Source organism: Eulemur rufifrons, chromosome 3, assembly GCF_041146395.1.
Source record: "Eulemur rufifrons isolate Redbay chromosome 3, OSU_ERuf_1, whole genome shotgun sequence".
Taxonomy (NCBI): Eukaryota; Metazoa; Chordata; class Mammalia; order Primates; family Lemuridae; genus Eulemur; species Eulemur rufifrons.
Genome location: NC_090985.1, coordinates 28,891,314 through 28,908,873, shown reverse-complemented (window position 1 = coordinate 28,908,873; position 17,560 = coordinate 28,891,314). Strand labels below are relative to the sequence as shown.

The window sequence follows — 17,560 nt, the reverse complement described above, 5'->3', positions numbered from 1 at the left end:
ACATTTTTTAAAGTTGATACATTTGAGCTAGTCAAATCATTTTCACTGGGCGTGGGCTTGTTTATAGTCCATGCTCTTCTCTGAACACATTCTGCCTCATGCCTCAGAGTCTTTTTCCCTGTCAGCACCCCTGCCAAGGACTGCTGCCTCACCTTTTCCCCTGATAACTGCTCTGTGCACTTTAAAGTCAAGACAAAGATCCTTCAAGAAGCCACCCCTAATAAAACCAAGCTGGGTTAGAGAGTCTCTTCTGAGCTCATGTGTGCTCTGAGCTTCCCTCTCCTCTAGCACTGGTCTGCTTTTTCCTGGTTACATGTCTGTTTCCCCCTCTGGACCCTGAGCTATAGGAGGACTGGGAACACATCACATGTATTATTGTCATCCCACAGTCCACCTTAAAAACCTACACATAGTAGGAAGCTTAATAGATGTGCAGTGAATGAAATCATGAATGCATTGGTATTCAATGCACAAATGAGTAAATGAATGAATAATTCAGTGTAAAGGGAACATCCCAGCCCACTCAGGCAATTTCCCTTAAGAACACTTCTTCATGGGAAAAGCCATCTTTTCTAAATTGCGGGCACAAGTGAATGGAGGAAGAGACTGGCTGGTATTTTCCAAGTGCTTCCCTGTTCCTCCTGGGTGCACTGCCCGATGACATAGCCTGGCCCCCATGTCGTGACTTGTCAGTGTGTGTTGCTGAAATGAATGCCCAATCTCCAGGCCTGGCCCATAAAACCTTCTCACAAGGTTCTCCATTCTCTTCTCCCTCATTTATCATTGCACACCAAGGATTTGGTAGAAGATTCTGAAACCTCAGAGAATGAAAGAGCCACTGGATTAGTCTGAGTCCCTGGGTGGCTGTGTGGATCAGAATACCCCATATCAAGACCCCCATTAGACCCAATGTGAATGAGATACAAGCTTTTATTGCATTAAGCCTCGAAATTTGGGATCATCTATTACCACAATTAGACTAATAATACAAGATTGCCTGTACCTATTGCTCTGCAGGTTGAAAGCCAGCATCTCTTGCAACTTCATTTAATCAGCAAGTATTTACTATACACTGTGTGGCAACTACTTCAATATAACAGTTAAAAGTCATAGAACCTTTGTTCAAATAGAAAGCAATGAGCCAAGAAATGTGGAAGTGGACTGAGGTAACCAGAAATGCTTACAATACAATTTCCATGGCTCCCTTGGGCCTAAGCTGCAAGCTGTGGCATCCACAGTTGACTTGGGCATGCACTTACCTTGGTTCCGAGGGGTCCAGGCAGTCCAGGTGATCCACGTAGTCCCTGGGGAAATAAGCAATACCAGGACCATCATGGAACTGTGGGTGAGCACTGACCAGATGCCTGGCAGTGTGCATCCTCTGACCGGGGCACTCGGAGATGGGGGCTCTCACTATGGCCTGACTTGCACGAAAGAAACAGACTCTGGTTTTAAGCCACAAGGTCCTGGGTGTGAATTCTGACTGCGCCACCTACCACCTCTGTGTGGCCTTGAGTGAAGCCCTCAGGCTATCTCAGTTTGCTTTCCCATCCAAGATCCTTATTTTACAGGCCCCCACAAGGCCAGGTTTCAAAGTAGAACTCACCTAATTCCCAAACCTGCTCTCTCTGTTCTTTGACACGCTATCAAGGTCTGAGGGTAGCTCACCAGGGGGGTTGTCACTTCCAGGCTGAAGGGTTTTGCTGGGTATAGCACTCAGGGCCAGAATTAGACGTGCAATTCCACTCTTGGAAGCATTGGCTGAGAGAGCCAGAGTGGAGCCAGGAGCCCTCCTCTACGAGCACACCCAGGACTGCTCTGAGCTGTGTTTGTGTGTTTACATGACTGTCTGCCCACTAGAATGTGAGTGTCTTGGGGGCACAGACCATCTGATGTGTCTCTACATCCCCAGCACCTGCCCCAGGCCCGGCCTGCAGCAGCCGTCCCCAAGGCTGTGGGGCACCGGCCTAGAGCATGCTGTGCGCCCCACACACCACCCCCTCCCAGCCAGGCCCACTTCGCTGGCTCTGACGCAATTTCTGCAGTTTGACAGTTAGGCTATTTTTCCCTTTTTCATTTCTAATTTTAGCCTGGCTCCTGCAAGCACAAGACCCCCGACCTGCCACTCACCGGCTCTCCGTCCTTCCCTTTTCCAGGTGGCCCAGGAAGCCCTGGAGCCCCAGGATCTCCCCTGGGGCCAGCTGGCCCGGGGCGCCCTTCTTCACCTGCTGCTCCCTGGAAAGAAAGGAGATGTTCCCAGATCAGTGACATGCACAGTTAAGCCTTTCCACACTGAACCGGCTGGTGGGCTGGCAGGTTGCCTGGACTGCCCTGATGATTCTAGAAAGCCCTTCCCTTCCAGGGGCACAGAAATGGAGGGGTGAATTGTCTCCTCCAAAACTCACATGTTGAAGTCCTAACCCTGGCACTGCAATGTGCAGATGTAATCAGTTCAGTTAGGACGAGGTCATGCTGGAGTTTGACACTCCCAGGGGCCTAATCCAATATGACTGGTGTCATTTGAAGAAGGGGACATTTGGACACAGACAGGCATAGAGGGAAGATGTGAAAACATGGGAACAAGATGCCATCAATAAGCCAAAGACAAAAGCCTGGAACAGAACTTTGCCTCACAGCCCTCAGAAGGAATCAACCTGCCGGCACCTTGACTCAGGGCTCGTGGCCTCCAGAACTGTGAGAAAGTACATTTGTGATGTTTAGGCGACCAGTGTGTGATGCTTTGTTACAGCAGCCTTAGTAAATTAATCCAATGAGGAATATGGAAATGGAAAGGACATTAGTGGCCACCTTCCACCCAGTGTGGGGAACCATCTGGTCTGTGTCTAAGACAAGCCTCCCTTTCTGTTTGAATGCCTCTAGGAACAGAGAGCTCACCACCCCTCCAGGCGCTTCACTCCTTGATCAGGTGGGGCTGTCATATAGCACTTATTACTTTCAGCCTAGAAAGCCCTCTCTGAAATCTTCCCAGCAATTGACACTCAGTCTGTTCCCTGGAACTATGTAGACAAAAAGCTAATCCTTCTTTACAGAGGTCTTCAGTGATAAGACAACTGGCTCATGGCTCCAAAGGAGGTGGGGGTTGGGGCGGTGGGAGGGAGAGAGAATGCACAACGCACACTCCAAGATGTGCACAGAGAGCCGGGTTTAGAGCTTGCTCCAGGCCAATGCTCACCTCTTCTAGCCACAAGGCTACAAGCAGCCCCCTTGTTGCAGCCCTGGCTGTGGAACACTGGGTTGAACCCCATGAACCAGGGGGACTCCTCCCAGACCAGCCGGGGCTCCCTTGGGCCTAAGCTGCCATCTGAATGTCCAGACACTCTGTGATAGAGCCGAGCACAGGTGAGATGAACCAAGGACAGGCAAAGCAGGGGGCGGGGGGCCTTCTCCAACCCCAAAGCAGGACCAGCTTCCCCAAGCCCCAGGCCAGCCACTGGACCTGGTGCCAGAGAGAAAGACCCATGCTGTGACGTCAGGAATTTTCATTACTTGCCCAGCACTGGAAATTCCCTTGCAAGCGAAGTCCCGGCCTGGGCCCTCAGCCTGGCGTCTGCTCCACCAAGGACAGGTGTTTGGCTCCCTCTAGAGGTTCAATGTGCCAATAGCATGCTGGCTTTTTGGTTCTAGAATGTACACCTGGCCCTGGTGAAATCTCTAACACCTGGGCCATCCCCTTCTAGGTTGCCAATGCCCTACTTATAATGTGCCATCCTTCAGAGACACGGTATAATCAAGGAATAGTACAATGGTCCGGGGTTTGTTCTCTTGCTTAATTTGGGCAGTCTAAGGTGGCATTATATTTTTTTCAAAAAAATTTTTGCATCTGCATCACATGAGGCCTATTATTAATCTTATGCTCAACTAACACTCCAAAAACCCAAGATATTTTCCAAAGGTTGGTTGATCATTTTTCTCTGCAACAAATCCTTTTGTTAATCTGAGACATGTGTTTTGAAACTGAGCGTTCCTGCCAAAGGGTAAACTACATCTACAGTTGTTAAATTATACAAAAAATATAAAAGACAGAGCGATCACGCCTTTAAAAGTTTCCAGGCGAAGTAGACTTGAAAGAATTTGTATTAAGAATTTGGACACTTGTGTGCAAGGGGAACTCTGCAGGCAACCTGCCAGGAGTGGACGGGACATGAGGCACCTGTCCACACCTGTGCACGAGGTCTGCTCAAGCAGGTAGGGCAGGACGGAGCCACGATCGCGCCCTCATCACCTGCGCTCTGGGAGCCCTTGCACGCACCTTCCCAATGCTCCGGCTGATCTGCACAACTCGTGATCAACCGGTGCCCTCTATTTAGATTGGGGTTTCTCAACCTTGGCACTACCGACATTCAGGGAGACTAATTCCTGGTGGGAGGATGTCTTGTGCATTGTGGGGTTACTAGCACAATCCCTGCTCTCTACCCACCAGACACCAGGAGCAGTGGCTCCCCCCAGTGGCCACAACCAAAATATCTTCAGACACGTCCCTGGTGGGAGGGGCAAATCACCCCCAGGTGAGAACTTTTATCACCCTATTTTAGAGCCACACAACTAGGACGTGGGAGCTGGCCTTTGACTCAGATCTGAATCCCAGGAATCTCACCTGAATCATTCAAATAAGTACCTCCGACCTCCTGAGCACTGGCTCAATATCAATAAACCTCGGAGCCACTTCCTAAAGGCTAGGTCAGAGGGATTCGAAAGGGTGTGGATTCTCCTCCTCAGCCCCTGGGATTTTTTTTTTTTTTTTTTTTTTTTAATCAGGGCGAGGGTGTTGTGTCTTCTTAGAAGTAATTAAAGCTCTCATAGCTTGGGAAGGTTTAGCTGTGCAAGCATAGGTGTGGAGTGGATAAGCTGGTACGTTGAATGGAGAGAAAGCAGGAATTGGAGTCAGATAGACCTAATAATGAAAATCAAGATGCAAATTAATTAGCATCTCAGAGCCTCATTCTGCACATCTGCCAAATGGGCATTCGTCTGACTCACAGGTCTGCTGTGAGGATTAAAGGATGGACGAGAAGGCAGGGTCTCCTCTCTCCCTCCTACTTTGGAAGCCCCTTCTGAATCCTGGGTCCTAAGCCAGGCCTGGGCAGCATGAGCTCCTCCTTCATTGTCCCTAAGAGGCTGAGAATAGATGGCTGTGTGCTGAGACATTGCACTGGCCTTACCTTCTCACCACGCTCCCCATCTTTCCCAGGGGGTCCTCTGAGGCCAGGGGGGCCCTGAAGAAAGAAAGGTTATTAACATGGTGAATTTCAAGATTACCGGTCACACCTGATGGCTTGTGCCCCCAGGTCCCCCTTCAGTCAACACTACAGCTCCCACCTGTTCCCCATCCCTGACTCAAATGCCCCAAGGCCCATCTCCTCCCTGCCTGTGACACCTGCTCCCCCTGGGTCTGGAAGTTCTCTGCACATCAGAGCTCTTAGCAGCAGGTGTGGTCTGCCCGGAGCTCTGCCTCCCCTCTGGGCTGTGAGCTCTCGGAGGGCAGGGCCCGGTAGGTAGCATGAACACCCAGGGAGGACGGGGACGACCTTCCAAACACAGGCTTAGCATGGGAGCATCTGCTCCAACCATGTCTTTATAGAGTCCCCCAGAGGTCCACTCTGGGACAAGGTTCAAGTCTAAGTATTCCAGGGATACACCAGAAGGGAAACAGGGAAGCGCAAAAGGGGAGAACAGGCAGCTGGAAACATCTGTGAGCCACAGGGGCTGAGTGGTGCTGGGGACTCTGGGGGCCTGCGTAGGACATGCCCTCGGAGTCACCACAGCTGAGGAAGAAGGAGCTGAGCTGCTTATGTGCCCGTCCGTTCAGGGCTGCTTCTGGTGGAGCTACTGGCCACCTGCCATGTGGCTGCACAACGTGCTCTCCGACTGTGGAAGTCGGCGCATGCACTGAACCAGAAGGGGTGAGGCTACCGGGCAAGGTCCAAGTAGCATCTACTGCAACCACTTATTGCATGACACAGTCTCCCTGTGCCTCAGTTTCCCCCTATGTAAAATGGAGGCAATAATATTTCTCTAACATGGTTGTTGTGAGGATTAAATTAATTAACACATGTAACTTGCTTAGAACAGTGCCTGGCATGTATAAATACTCAGTCCTCTAAGCTACTATGATTATCACCTGTGAAGCTTTGATGGATGAATGGGACAGACCTAAATCTCTTGTGGAGGATAAATTCTCCGCTGCCCTTGACAAGATGTCATGGGGTGTCTTACTGAACAACGTTCAAGTCTCAATGAATGTTTACGGAGAATCTTAAAGCTAGTTGGTCCATTAGCAGAGACACCTTGGGCCTCAACATGGGAGAGGCAGGATCTCAGCAGGTCAAGGGCGGCGGGACCCTAATGGGGAACCAGCCCAGCCACTGTCTCCATTTCGCAGACCAGCAAGCTGAGGCTTCCAGGAGTGGCTTGCTGAGGTTGTAAACCCAGTCCTGGAAGAACTAGGATTAAAATCCAGGTATCTTCACAGCCAGTCAGGGTACCATGGACTTCTTCAGGTTCATTTTGTTCCTTCCAAGGCAAACTTCTGATTCCAGCATCAGTGAAAGCGCAGACTTCCTGCAGTTACAACAACTCCATCTACTACCCGCAGCTCTGACGAGCCGCCCAGAGCCTCAGCTTTGCTAACTGCATCTCATCAGTGTCTGCATCTGTGAAATGGGTGTAAGGATGCCTGCACCTCTGGGTTTCAGGATAACCAAGTTAGCCCGGTGGGGAGTGCTGCAGGCCCACACCCAGTGCTGTGTCTTTGTCCTGTCTCCATTACTCACCACACTTCCTGGGAGGCCACTGGGGCCAGGGGGACCGACAAGTCCAGGAGCACCCTGTTCAGAGACAGTTTAGAAAGGCCAAATGTACTGACGGCAAGTAGTTGTCCCCACTCTCCAACCCCACCTCAGATTCAGCTCCTTGTGATGTGAAGGGACGTTTCTAACCTGACACCCCACAGACAGGAACCCTCCCCCTCTGCAGTGAGTGGGCTCCTGGCACAGATGGGGAGAGCAGGGCAGAAGGACTCTGGGAAGGTCCTTAGGATGAAGCAGAGAGTGGGGGCGTTGGGGGTGGACAGAGAGGAAGGCCAGGCCCTGACCACAGGCAAGGATCTCAAGGGAGGTTTGGCCTTTATCCTGTGGGCAGGCAAACACTGAGAATGGAAGAGACTGTCCAGGGGTGAGCTGTAGACACAATACTCTGGTAGAACGAGGAAGGTTGGTTGTAAGGGCTTGGACAAGCCTTGGGGAACAGAGAGACGATGAGGGCTGGGGAGGGTTGGCCAGAGCTTGACCAGGAGCTTGGCCAGGAGCAAACATCCCGGAGAAGGTGCAAGGAGGAAGGAGCAGGGCTTGGTGATCACCTGATGTTGGAGGGAGAGGAAGGAGTTCAGGGGAGAGCACTTCTGCATAGACTTCGAAACTGTTATCATTGTAGATCACGCTGAAGATGGTGCTACTCACAGAGAGAAGGCACCTGTGAGGGGAGCAGGGGTGTGTGTGTGTGTGTGTGTGTGTGTGTGTGTGTTTGTTGGCTCTGGACAATCAGGGAGTGCTTCCTGGAGGAAGTGGCCTTGAACTAGAACTTGATGGTTGGGCAGGGATTCCGTGAGAGGAAACGGTGAGTACATTCCAGGTGGGTCTGCCACGTGGGGAGGGGGACGCAGGTACTCCCACAGTACCAGCGGCTGTTCATGTCTCTTTCAGGCCTTGCTGCCACTGTCATGTGGTTTGGTACATCTTTGGGGTCAGGGATCATGGCACATGCTCCCACCTCCTTGCCGACACTCTGCCTCCATTGCCTGGCAGCCTGGGCCCAGGGCTCTCTCCACGAGCAGGGAGGAGCTGCCACCTGCCCCCTCTGTGGCATCCATGCTGGTCACTACCCCTGACTGACCTGGTTCCCACTCAGTCAGTGGCCTAGTCACGTTGGTGTATTCCAGCCAGTCCACGTGGACGCCTGCTGCTGCTGCTCCTGGAGACCCAGGGGGCCAGCACATCCTGCCTCCCACCAGCTCCAGGGACGAGCCAGAGCTCTGCGGCTCTGGACCATGAGACCAAGCTCTAATCAGCCCAGGGACAAGTGCCACCCTGCTGAGATCAAGCAAGCCCTGGACTTGGCCTGAGGACAGGCCAGCCAGGAGCAGCAGCAGGAGAGCCCAGAGGTGCGTGCATGGAGGGTTACGTGTGTGACTGGGGGGTTATATACACCTGTATGTGCTAGCGTGAGTGTGTGTGTGTGTCTGTTGTAGGATGTGTGTGCTTGGGTTTTTAGAATGTGTGTATGTGGATGTGCACATGGGCACACTTCTCAGAGTAGGAAACTCATCTGGGAGTGTGAGTGTGTATGTGTGTGTCTTTGTGTGTGTGTGTGTGTGTGTGTGTGTGTGCCATCCATGTATGCATGGAAGGAGATTGCTCTCATGAGCTGGGCACGGGAACAAAGCCTGGAAATGCTAAGAACATGGTGAGGGCAGAACCTGGCTCTGTGCTGGCCCTGGCCAGCCACCCAAATGCAGGTTGTACTTTCTTGTCTGTGTCCCCTGGGTAGCCCAGAGCTGTGGGCCCAGGAGCAGATGCTGGGCAGGGCCTCCCTCTGCCAGGCCCCCTGAGGCAGGCGGGTCACCAGGACTCACAGTGTTTCCAGCTGCTCCGGGAGCCCCGTGCGCGCCTTCCTGCCCCTTGGCACCCTGCACAGGAAACAAAAGTGGGGAGGTAAGCGGCCGCAGGCCATGCTGTCCTCACCCGCGTGGCAGGATAGTGTCGGGGACATCATGCTTGTGAGAATCAGTCGGTCCAACTGAAGGGACAGGGAGCAGGGTTAGAAGCTCAGACAGGCAGGACTGCCGGGGCACATGGCCGTCGCTCCAGTGGGACCACCCCACAACCGCACAGAGCCTCCCGGAGAACCAAGGAGGATCCAGCGAAGAAGCCAAAACTGAGGAAAATAACAAAATAAAATGCTAGTGCGCACCACGTGTCATTTAAACCAGAGCTGCCAGTCCATGGCTGGGGAGCCACTTCCTACTCTGGAACCCTCTGAGAACCAAGCACTGCCCTGCATGCCAAACACCACTGCTATTCACATCGCGCTGCGTGGGACAAGGAGAGCCTGGCAGGAACCCGGAGCTCACCTAAGCCAACCCTTTCATGACAGAGGCAGGGCCCTGGCCCTGGAGGCTGTGTCTGGGGGCGTTTTGTGAGGGCCACACAGCCCCTGCAGCACCCCATGGCAGTGGCAATGGCAGCCCCTGGCGGGCACTCCTGAAATGCCAGGCAAGAGGGCCAGTGGGGCTGGCCTGAGGGACAGGAGGGACAGGAGGGTGGCGGGCAGGGATTTCCCAATCTCAAAGCCCACAGGTGAGACAGGGTTTCCTTACCGGTGGTCCCGTGGGTCCCCGAGGCCCTGATTCTCCAGGATGGCCCTGTGGTCCCTGCAATGAAAGTCGTCATCAGTGAACTAGCTCATCGCCCCAGGGCTGAGTGGATGGAGCTGGGCGGAAACACATGTCATGGGCATATGTGAGAGCCAGAGAGGGAGGCTCGCCGGGGCCCTGAGGAAGGAGAAGGGGGCCGCATTCAGGTGAGGGGGGCTCCTGTGGGTGGGCTGTGGGATTCCGACCTAGAGCTGGTCAGCCCTTGGACTCCAGTCTCTGAGCAACCAGCGGGGATGCAGGGGCGCGGGGCACTCACCGGTTCTCCAGGCACACCCGGGTCGCCCTTCTCTCCTCTTGGCCCTTGTTCTCCCTGTTGGTGGGAAGCACAGGGCACAGCAGACTGGAGAGTGGACCCCCCAGTGTGCGTGCCCCCCCCCAGCTCTGGCCACACAAGCCACCTCAAGTCCCGTCTGTGCACCTGACAGCCCCTCAAAGGTCGTCCCTCCCACCCCCCTTGGATTCTGACTGATTTCGACTCATCTTTCAGATCTAAGGTCTGAAATCACCTCTTCAGGGAAGCTGAACCCCAAATTGGGCCATGCCCTCCTGTTACAGACTCTCAGAACACAGTGCCTTTGTCCTCCTCTGCCCACCTTCTTTGCAGTCACGCACTTAGCTGTGTGGTTTGATTCACATGCCCTCCAGCTCAGGGGCTGGCATGTGGCAGAACATCAGTTTTTAATGATGGGAAGAATTCTGAGAGGAGGATCTTCCAGGCTCTGCCTAGCCCAAGTCCTTTCCTGACGGAGAAGCTGGGAGGGTGACTTGCCAAGGGGACCTGGCCCTTTGCGGGCAGGCTGGGGTTGAACGCTAGACCCTGGGCGGCCAGAACAACATGTCTAACTTCACTGAAGAAGAGATGAGACGCAGGCTGGAAAAGCAATGCCCTGAGCATGCCCAGGAGGGCATGATGCAGGGGTGGGGCAGGCCCACTCCCTTCAGTTCCCAGCACACCTCCCAGGAAGGTTGAAGGGACATGAGGTCCTCCCCCTGCAATTCACAGGGGATGGAGAGAAGGCAAGCCCAGAGCTGGGCTCAAGGCAGAGCTCGACGGACTCAGGTGTGTGTTTTCGAGAGGTGGAGAACTATCTTGCAGGAGAGGAGTGGGACAGTGGACCACGATGGAAACAGCCTCAGGTTTAGAAACGTGCAGACTGGCCTGGAGCCCTGGCTCTGTGCCTCTCTGGCCACATAACCTTGGGTGAATAGGTGCCCATACTGACCTCAGGCTCCACATCTGCAAAATGAACAGGTAGTCTCCTTTTCACATAGGGGAAGGTCAGTGGCCAGAGAAGGTGCAACAGAGATGAGGCATTGGGGAGACTGGGCAGGTCTGTGTGGTTCTCCAGGATAGCAGGTAACAACCGATGCACATACATAACTGATGCACGTATGTCCAGTGAGGCTGCGTGGAACCCTTCTCCAGGGGCAGGACTTAGTACTGCCTAAAATTCCCATGGGCTGCTTAGGGAGACACGGGGCTCCCCTTCCACAGAGAGGCCCCAGGAGAGCTGGGATGAGCACCAGCCTTGAGTGCAGAGGGAGCCCTGCTTAGGTGGGGCTTTACAGCAAAGTCCTCAGAGAGCAGAAGGTGTGGGGAGCACCCGGGACACACCCTAAAGGCAAATCCCAATGTCTAAGTTACGGGGCCTGGCATGGGCTAGTCCTAAATGTTTACTTGGTGGAGAAGCCAGCAAAGAAAGGCACGAGCCGTTTAGGGTTTCCTGACTCTATGCTCTCCATCCGTGCTTGGGTAATCGTTGGGGACCTCGCCACAGTGGCTCCTGCCTGCTCTCCTCTCCCAAGCCCCATCTTTGACACCCCAGCTGACATCTGCATGGCCTTGGCTGGCTTCCTGACCCTCTCAGCATCATCTACTGAGTGAAATCTACCTGGTCTACCTTGTAGAGTTGTGACCTGGATTAAACAAGATTGCTTTTGCAAAGTGATTTGTGGTGACACACAGGAGGTTTCGACAGACACCAGATCATCCCATCTCCTAGAATCTCCATGGCCAATGAGCTCAGGAGGAGGCATGTCTAGCCCACTCCCCATGGACCATTATTTCTAGCACGTTTTCCTCCTAGGCAATTTTCCTTGGTGGGGATTTTCAAAACCCTTTGGTCCTCTGGTCATTGGAAATATAATTCATGAAGACAAAAGAACTCATGAGGTTGTTTCGGGTGATACCTGGGGAGAAGTCTGCACACACTCTTTTTCTGCCAGTGTTGGAGAATGGGATTGCAGGTGTCAGGAAGACAGGCTGGGGACCAAGCCCTGGTAGGGACAGGCCAGAGGAGGAACCAAGATGCTCAAGACATCCCTGCCTGGGAGGGACCTGCGAGGGACCTGGGAGGGACCTTCATGTCAGGGGGCTGTGCCAACAGTGACTGAATGAACATGGATGGCTTCTCTCTCCTCCCAGTGGGCCCTAAGTGACCTCAGCCAAGTCAAACACCATCCCTAGGGCCCGGCCTCATGTCTGCAGGCTGCAGGCATTGTCTGGGCATCTTGTAAGACTCCTCAACAGGTGAAGGCATGGAACCAGGCTGCCCCAGAGCCTTCCCGAGATGGCTGCTTCCGAACCACTCACTAACCCCAGTTACAAAGCCCTTCTATGTTCACCACTGTAACTTCCCCCAGGCCCGGGCTGCCTGTCCTTCTTCCCTCCAGCTAAAGAATGGCTTCCTCTCCTACCTGACATCTCCAGACCCAGGGATCTGCACACCCTCTAATAGCCTACACACAGCCATCACAAGGCCACCTCCACATGTGCGGCCACCGGCCATTCCCACCAGCCTCCTCCATCCTGGAGGAGGGAGCAAAAGGAGTTGGGCTTTTCCCCCCACCTCTTCTTCCTCTTTCTATTCTCCTTAATTATGCAGCACACTGTAATATCCCTCTGAATCTTTCTCCGCACTCCCTCTTCCTGCACAGCAGAGACTCAAAGGCACATGCTGGAGGACAGCAGGGAGAAGTCAAACCGAATAACACTTTCCAAATCCATCAATACAAACACAGTTGCCATGGCGACAAAGCCAGTACCAGAGAAACTCAGGCAATTGCCCACAATGAAACTTTCTTCCCCCCCATGGACACAATTTCCTTGTTTTGCATCTGAGAGTGGCTTCCTGGCTCCCACAAAGCTGCAGATCCCATAGGAAGGATGTCAGCGCTGAGAATCAAAGGGGAGGTTTGGTCAGGCCCCTGACCCGCCAGTGTGCGTGGGATGCTCTGGAAGTCATTGTTTTAGGGAGCAATTCCTTTGGGGAGAGGCTGGACATGCAGGCTGCTCTCGGGCCTGGGGTGCTGTGGGTGGACCTGCAGGAGGGAGAACCGCAGGTCCTGGGCAGGGGGAGCAGTAATAGAGGGGGTCCAGGATAGGCAGTGTGCCAGGAGCCTGCCTCCACGTGAGGGTGAGCCTTGCACTGCAGTAACAGGACAGTCACCCCAGCCGGCACGGTATGGCCAACAGACTAGCTCCTGAGTCCCATCTCCCAGGTAGGCCCTTTGCAAGCTGCTTGGCATCTCTGAGCCACAGGGTTATCACCTGGGAAGTGGACATAGGTGCTACTCCCTAGGGTTGCTCAGCACTCTTTCCCTTCAGCCCCTCTCTGCAGAGAGGAGGGGAACGCCATGGTGGCAGACAGTCCAGAGATGTGCTGTGTACATCCCACAGTGAGTGCTCAGCTCTCTAAGGGCCGAGCAGAGTTCTAAGTGTTTTATGTAAAGAAAAGAGCAAATATATCATCATTTGCATTTCATCCTGAAAATGAGTTTTCATTGTCTCCGTTTTATAATTGAGAAAACAAAAGCTCAGAGGAGAAACAGGCTGGGAACGTTTTTCCCCTAAGGATGGAGGGAAGTCGGGCAGCGCCCCCTAGTGGCCGACAACTCAGTGACCGAAAGGGCTTCCTTCACATCCGGGCCTTCTCTCCTCCAGGGCGGGGACACAGCTGGGCCCCTGCACCTGTCCTCTCCTGTAGACACGCAGGCATCTCCCCACAGCTTCTCCTGAAGTCCACGCTGCCCTACGATGCCTCCCACCTTCCCCATTTCACCTCCCAGGCTTGAAATCCTTCTCCTTCTTCAATGATTTCAGCACATGACTTAATCTCTCTACCTGCTTCATTCTTTTCTGTTATATAGAGGATTCTTCTAAACTTTTAAAACTGCACTACTTAATACCAAACAGATGGAGACAGCAAGCACTGAGACGTAGCTCCAGCCAGGCCTCGCAGCTGCTTGCATTCTGCAGCCGCAGGTCAAGTCCATCCAAGAGCAAAAGAAACAAACGAACACACATTTTCTGGCTGCAATGCTGCCAACAGCATAAAGAGATCCTGAAAACACTTATTTTCAGAAGAGTCATTCATGAAAAGAGGAGGAAAGGGGTTTCTAGAGGTTGCAGTGATGATAAGCTTTATTTTCTGTCAAGCGATTTAGGGTCTACAGGAAGTCAGCCAAGCTCCCCCTCCACCTGCTGCAGCCCAAGGTGGATAAGAGCAGCCTGAGACCCAGGTGCTGCAAGATACGCCTGTCTCTGGCCTCCTCCACTGCCAGCATCCACGGGGAATGTCTATGCCACCCTCTGACTATTTAATGTTCTGGCATCTCAAATAACTCAGTTGGCCTCAAAACCACCAGCAGCTCCTTATGGTCTGAAGAATTAACTTTACACAGAGAGAGGTCTGGCCTTTGCCCTCAGCTACTGGGAGGTGACCTCCAGCCCCCCGGACCATCCTGCCTGACCTTGGAGCCAGTGCCTTGCAAGGCCCTGTTCCCATCTGCTGCTGTGACCGAGAGCTGTCAAACCACCTAGTCCCGGCTCCCAGACCACACTGGACATCACCAGCCAGGCTGAGGGACACCAGGAAGGGACCAAGGAGCCTTTGCTACTTACTGGCATTCTTGGGTGTGGTGTGAACAGTGGTGTCTGAAAAGGAAACCACAGAAATTAGAAAGACGGGAACCAATGGAACCTGATGTTTCATTTTAAAACCTGCCTCTGAGAGATTTACCAAGTGAAAGAACACAGCCACAAAGTCTCCTTTAATTATTGTTAGTTTTCACAATTAGAATCACATCTTTCTTTAAAATCCCAGAGCATTTATTAAGAGCATAGTGTTAGATTTGGGAGACCTGGAGTCACATGGCCTGGGCTTCCAAATCCTGTGTGACCTTGGACATCATCCATCGGCTTCTACATCCCATGGGGAAAATGGGGAAGAAACATTCTCCCCCGAGGAGAGGAATGAAATAACTCTTCAATGCACACAAGCTATCAGAGCAGTGCGTGAGGCACTGGCTTTGTGCCTCCACGTCTCCTTGTTACTATCACCACCTGCCGGGTGCCAGGCAGGCATGCGGGTGCAGAGGAGGCCAGGGTGGGGACACAGCCTCTGCTCACAGAGAGCCCAGGTCTCAAAGACCCTCACGAACCCCCTGCTGGGCCCTCCAGCCTTATCCCCACTCACTCCCTACCCCACCAGGCTGGGTTTAATGTTTCCCTGTTGTCATGCTTTTCCCAGCCTCGAAGCTTTTGCAAATGCTGTTCCTCATTCCTGGAACACACTCTTCTCTCCCTGCATCTGACTAAGGCCCACCCTTCAAGTCTCTTGTGAATGTCATGTCTTCAAAGAACCCCTTCTCCCTCCACCACTCTAACGTAAATCAGGTCCCCTTGTTAGTCTTTTAACTGTTTCCTCAATAGCATTAACTATAATGTGTCATATATGTTTATTTTGGCCACTATGTGACTAGAGTTATCTCCTCCACTGGTCTATAAGCCCAATCAGGTCTGAACCATGCCAATGGCCTGGCGCAGAGCTGGAGCCCCAAAGAAACAGCAAACGAACAAGAGGACATTGTGGATGCTGGTCCTAAAACATAATGAATACAAAGTAGAAGAGGAAAAGGAGCTTCCTGTACCTTGCCTGTCCCCAATCCCAGAAACTGCCCCAGGAGAAACCACTGTTTTTCAGTTTAGCACATTCTTAGACCCTTTTCTATATATTAATATTTCCATACAATTATGAATGTGTAGATATACAAAACTTTTGTGAGAGTTATACAAACAGTAACAACAAATACATTGTTACTTACAGTGATTTGCATTCATTAACTCATGTATTCTTCATAGTGACTCTAAGAACAAGATTATCTGTCTCTGCCCTGCTTTATGAATAACAAAATTGGAGGACAGAAAAGCAATGCACTGAGGGACGTTCGTGCTGCCAGTGAGGGTTGGGACAGGCATCGGCGCCCATGTGCATGAGCTGAGAAGTCTATATTCTTTATCTTCCAATACACAACGACCCTCTAAATGATTTTTTACCATTTTATCTTGTTCCACTTAATTTGAGTATTGGCATCATTTCAAGACCATATGCATATTGTGTGGGTGTGTATTTACTTAGAAAATAGAATTCCACAATATAAGTATTTTCGTGATTCACTTAATTCTATGCTCGTGGTCTTGTAGTTTGCTTCTAATTTTTCATTGTCATAAGTGACACAATGATGTACATCCTTATACATGCTTGTCAAAGTGCACACATGCAAATATGTCTCTAGGACAGATGCCTAGACATGGAATATCTAAGCTGAAGAACAGACACTTAGTGAGGTATTGATACTGCCAAGTAACTTCTCTGTTTCCAACTTGCTCTCACACCAGAAGGGTGTGAGAGTGTGTGTCTCCCTGCACACTTGCCAACACGATGCCATCGATCTTAAACAATTTGATATGACCAGTCTGACTAAATTTATGATTCTGAGATTCTTCCAAAGTCCTTGTGGAATGTCTGAATCTCATTTTGATGGATGTATGCGGGGAGGAGATGGAGCTGTGGAATAATGATTTAACTTTGATAAAAAACAAAAAGTAAGATTCTTTGCCACATCGTAAATGGGATTTCTGAATGTTCAGGCTCTCTCCTCTCCTGGCATCTATGCTGAGGAAGTCCTCTGCTTTGGACAGTAACTGACCGATCCCCGAGATACTTGCCAGTCAGGGTCAGCACACGAGGCCATGTGCAACTTCCCTGAAATCAGCCAGTCAAGACAGAGAATTTCAAGGCCAGCAAGAAACATTAAAATGGGAAAAAAACAAAAAATTTCCCCATTGTAGATTATTGGGAGTGAGATAATATCAGTTTTTTTTTAATTTAGTATTTATTATGTACCAGGAACTCTGCTAAGTTATATTATTTCAATTAATTTTCACTACACATGTACAAGATAGCTGATGATATTTTTTTTGAATAGGAGAGAAAATTGAGTCTTTTAGAAATTAAATGACATATCTAAGACCACAATGCTGGTGAGTAGCAGAGCCAGGAGCCAGCTGTTTGTGCTCCCAAGCCCACGCTCTTACTGACATGCAACACCACCTTGCACACCTGCCCTGACACCTGCAGAGGGTGGGAGAACGAATCCCGGCCATGGTTGAGGGGGTTTCCATCTTACCCTGGACAAATTACTTCTTGTCTTCTGGAAGACAAGTAGATATGTTTGTCAGTTTCCCCATATGTAACAAACATATATGTATTCTCAGTATTTAGCACATGTCCTTATAGATCATGTACCTTTGTTGACTAAAATAAATCAATAAGCACTGTGTGGATCTTAGAGAAGTTTATATATTTTTGGATTATGAGACCTAGGAATAGGCCATTAGCAAATTCTAATAAGGAGATATTTATAACTAAGTGGTGGTAGGGGAATCCCAATACCTTAGGAATTCAGAAATGGAGAAAAGACTAGAACCAGAGTAACTTACAGTTCCAGGTAACCCAGGGGGACCTGCAGGGCCGGCTTCACCCTAGATGAAGAAATGAAAAATAAATGACCATTAATCCTTCTGCCAACTCGGGGCTTATGCTGGGACAAGTCTGATAACACTGCTGGCCCCAGGCAACAGGGTCACCCATCCTGCACCTTCCTTAATAGACAGACAGATCGATTGGTAAGTAGATGCACGAATTCCAAATTATAAAATATTTCAGACAAATGAAAATGTGCTTTTGAGAAGTATTTATACTGATACGTGTAGCCGTGGGTCATTTACACTGCTATATGCTATTGCATTGTGCATAGGGTAAGGAAGCC

The 17,560-nt window shown here is 51.3% G+C and overlaps 1 protein-coding gene across 1 annotated transcript in view; it reads right to left on the bottom strand.

The window, feature by feature from the left end:
• The window catches only part of COL22A1 (collagen type XXII alpha 1 chain), a 236,758-nt gene that overhangs the window by 78,739 nt on the left and 140,459 nt on the right, over nt 1-17,560 (bottom strand). Inside the window, exons 30-38 of the mRNA XM_069465956.1 lie at nt 17,232-17,273; nt 14,352-14,384; nt 9,705-9,758; nt 9,392-9,445; nt 8,648-8,701; nt 6,792-6,845; nt 5,181-5,234; nt 2,131-2,235; nt 1,256-1,304 (exon numbers count right to left, since the gene is read on the bottom strand). Coding sequence (XP_069322057.1) covers nt 1,256-1,304; nt 2,131-2,235; nt 5,181-5,234; nt 6,792-6,845; nt 8,648-8,701; nt 9,392-9,445; nt 9,705-9,758; nt 14,352-14,384; nt 17,232-17,273 — 499 coding nt within the window. The remainder of the gene's footprint in view (nt 1-1,255; nt 1,305-2,130; nt 2,236-5,180; nt 5,235-6,791; nt 6,846-8,647; nt 8,702-9,391; nt 9,446-9,704; nt 9,759-14,351; nt 14,385-17,231; nt 17,274-17,560) is intronic.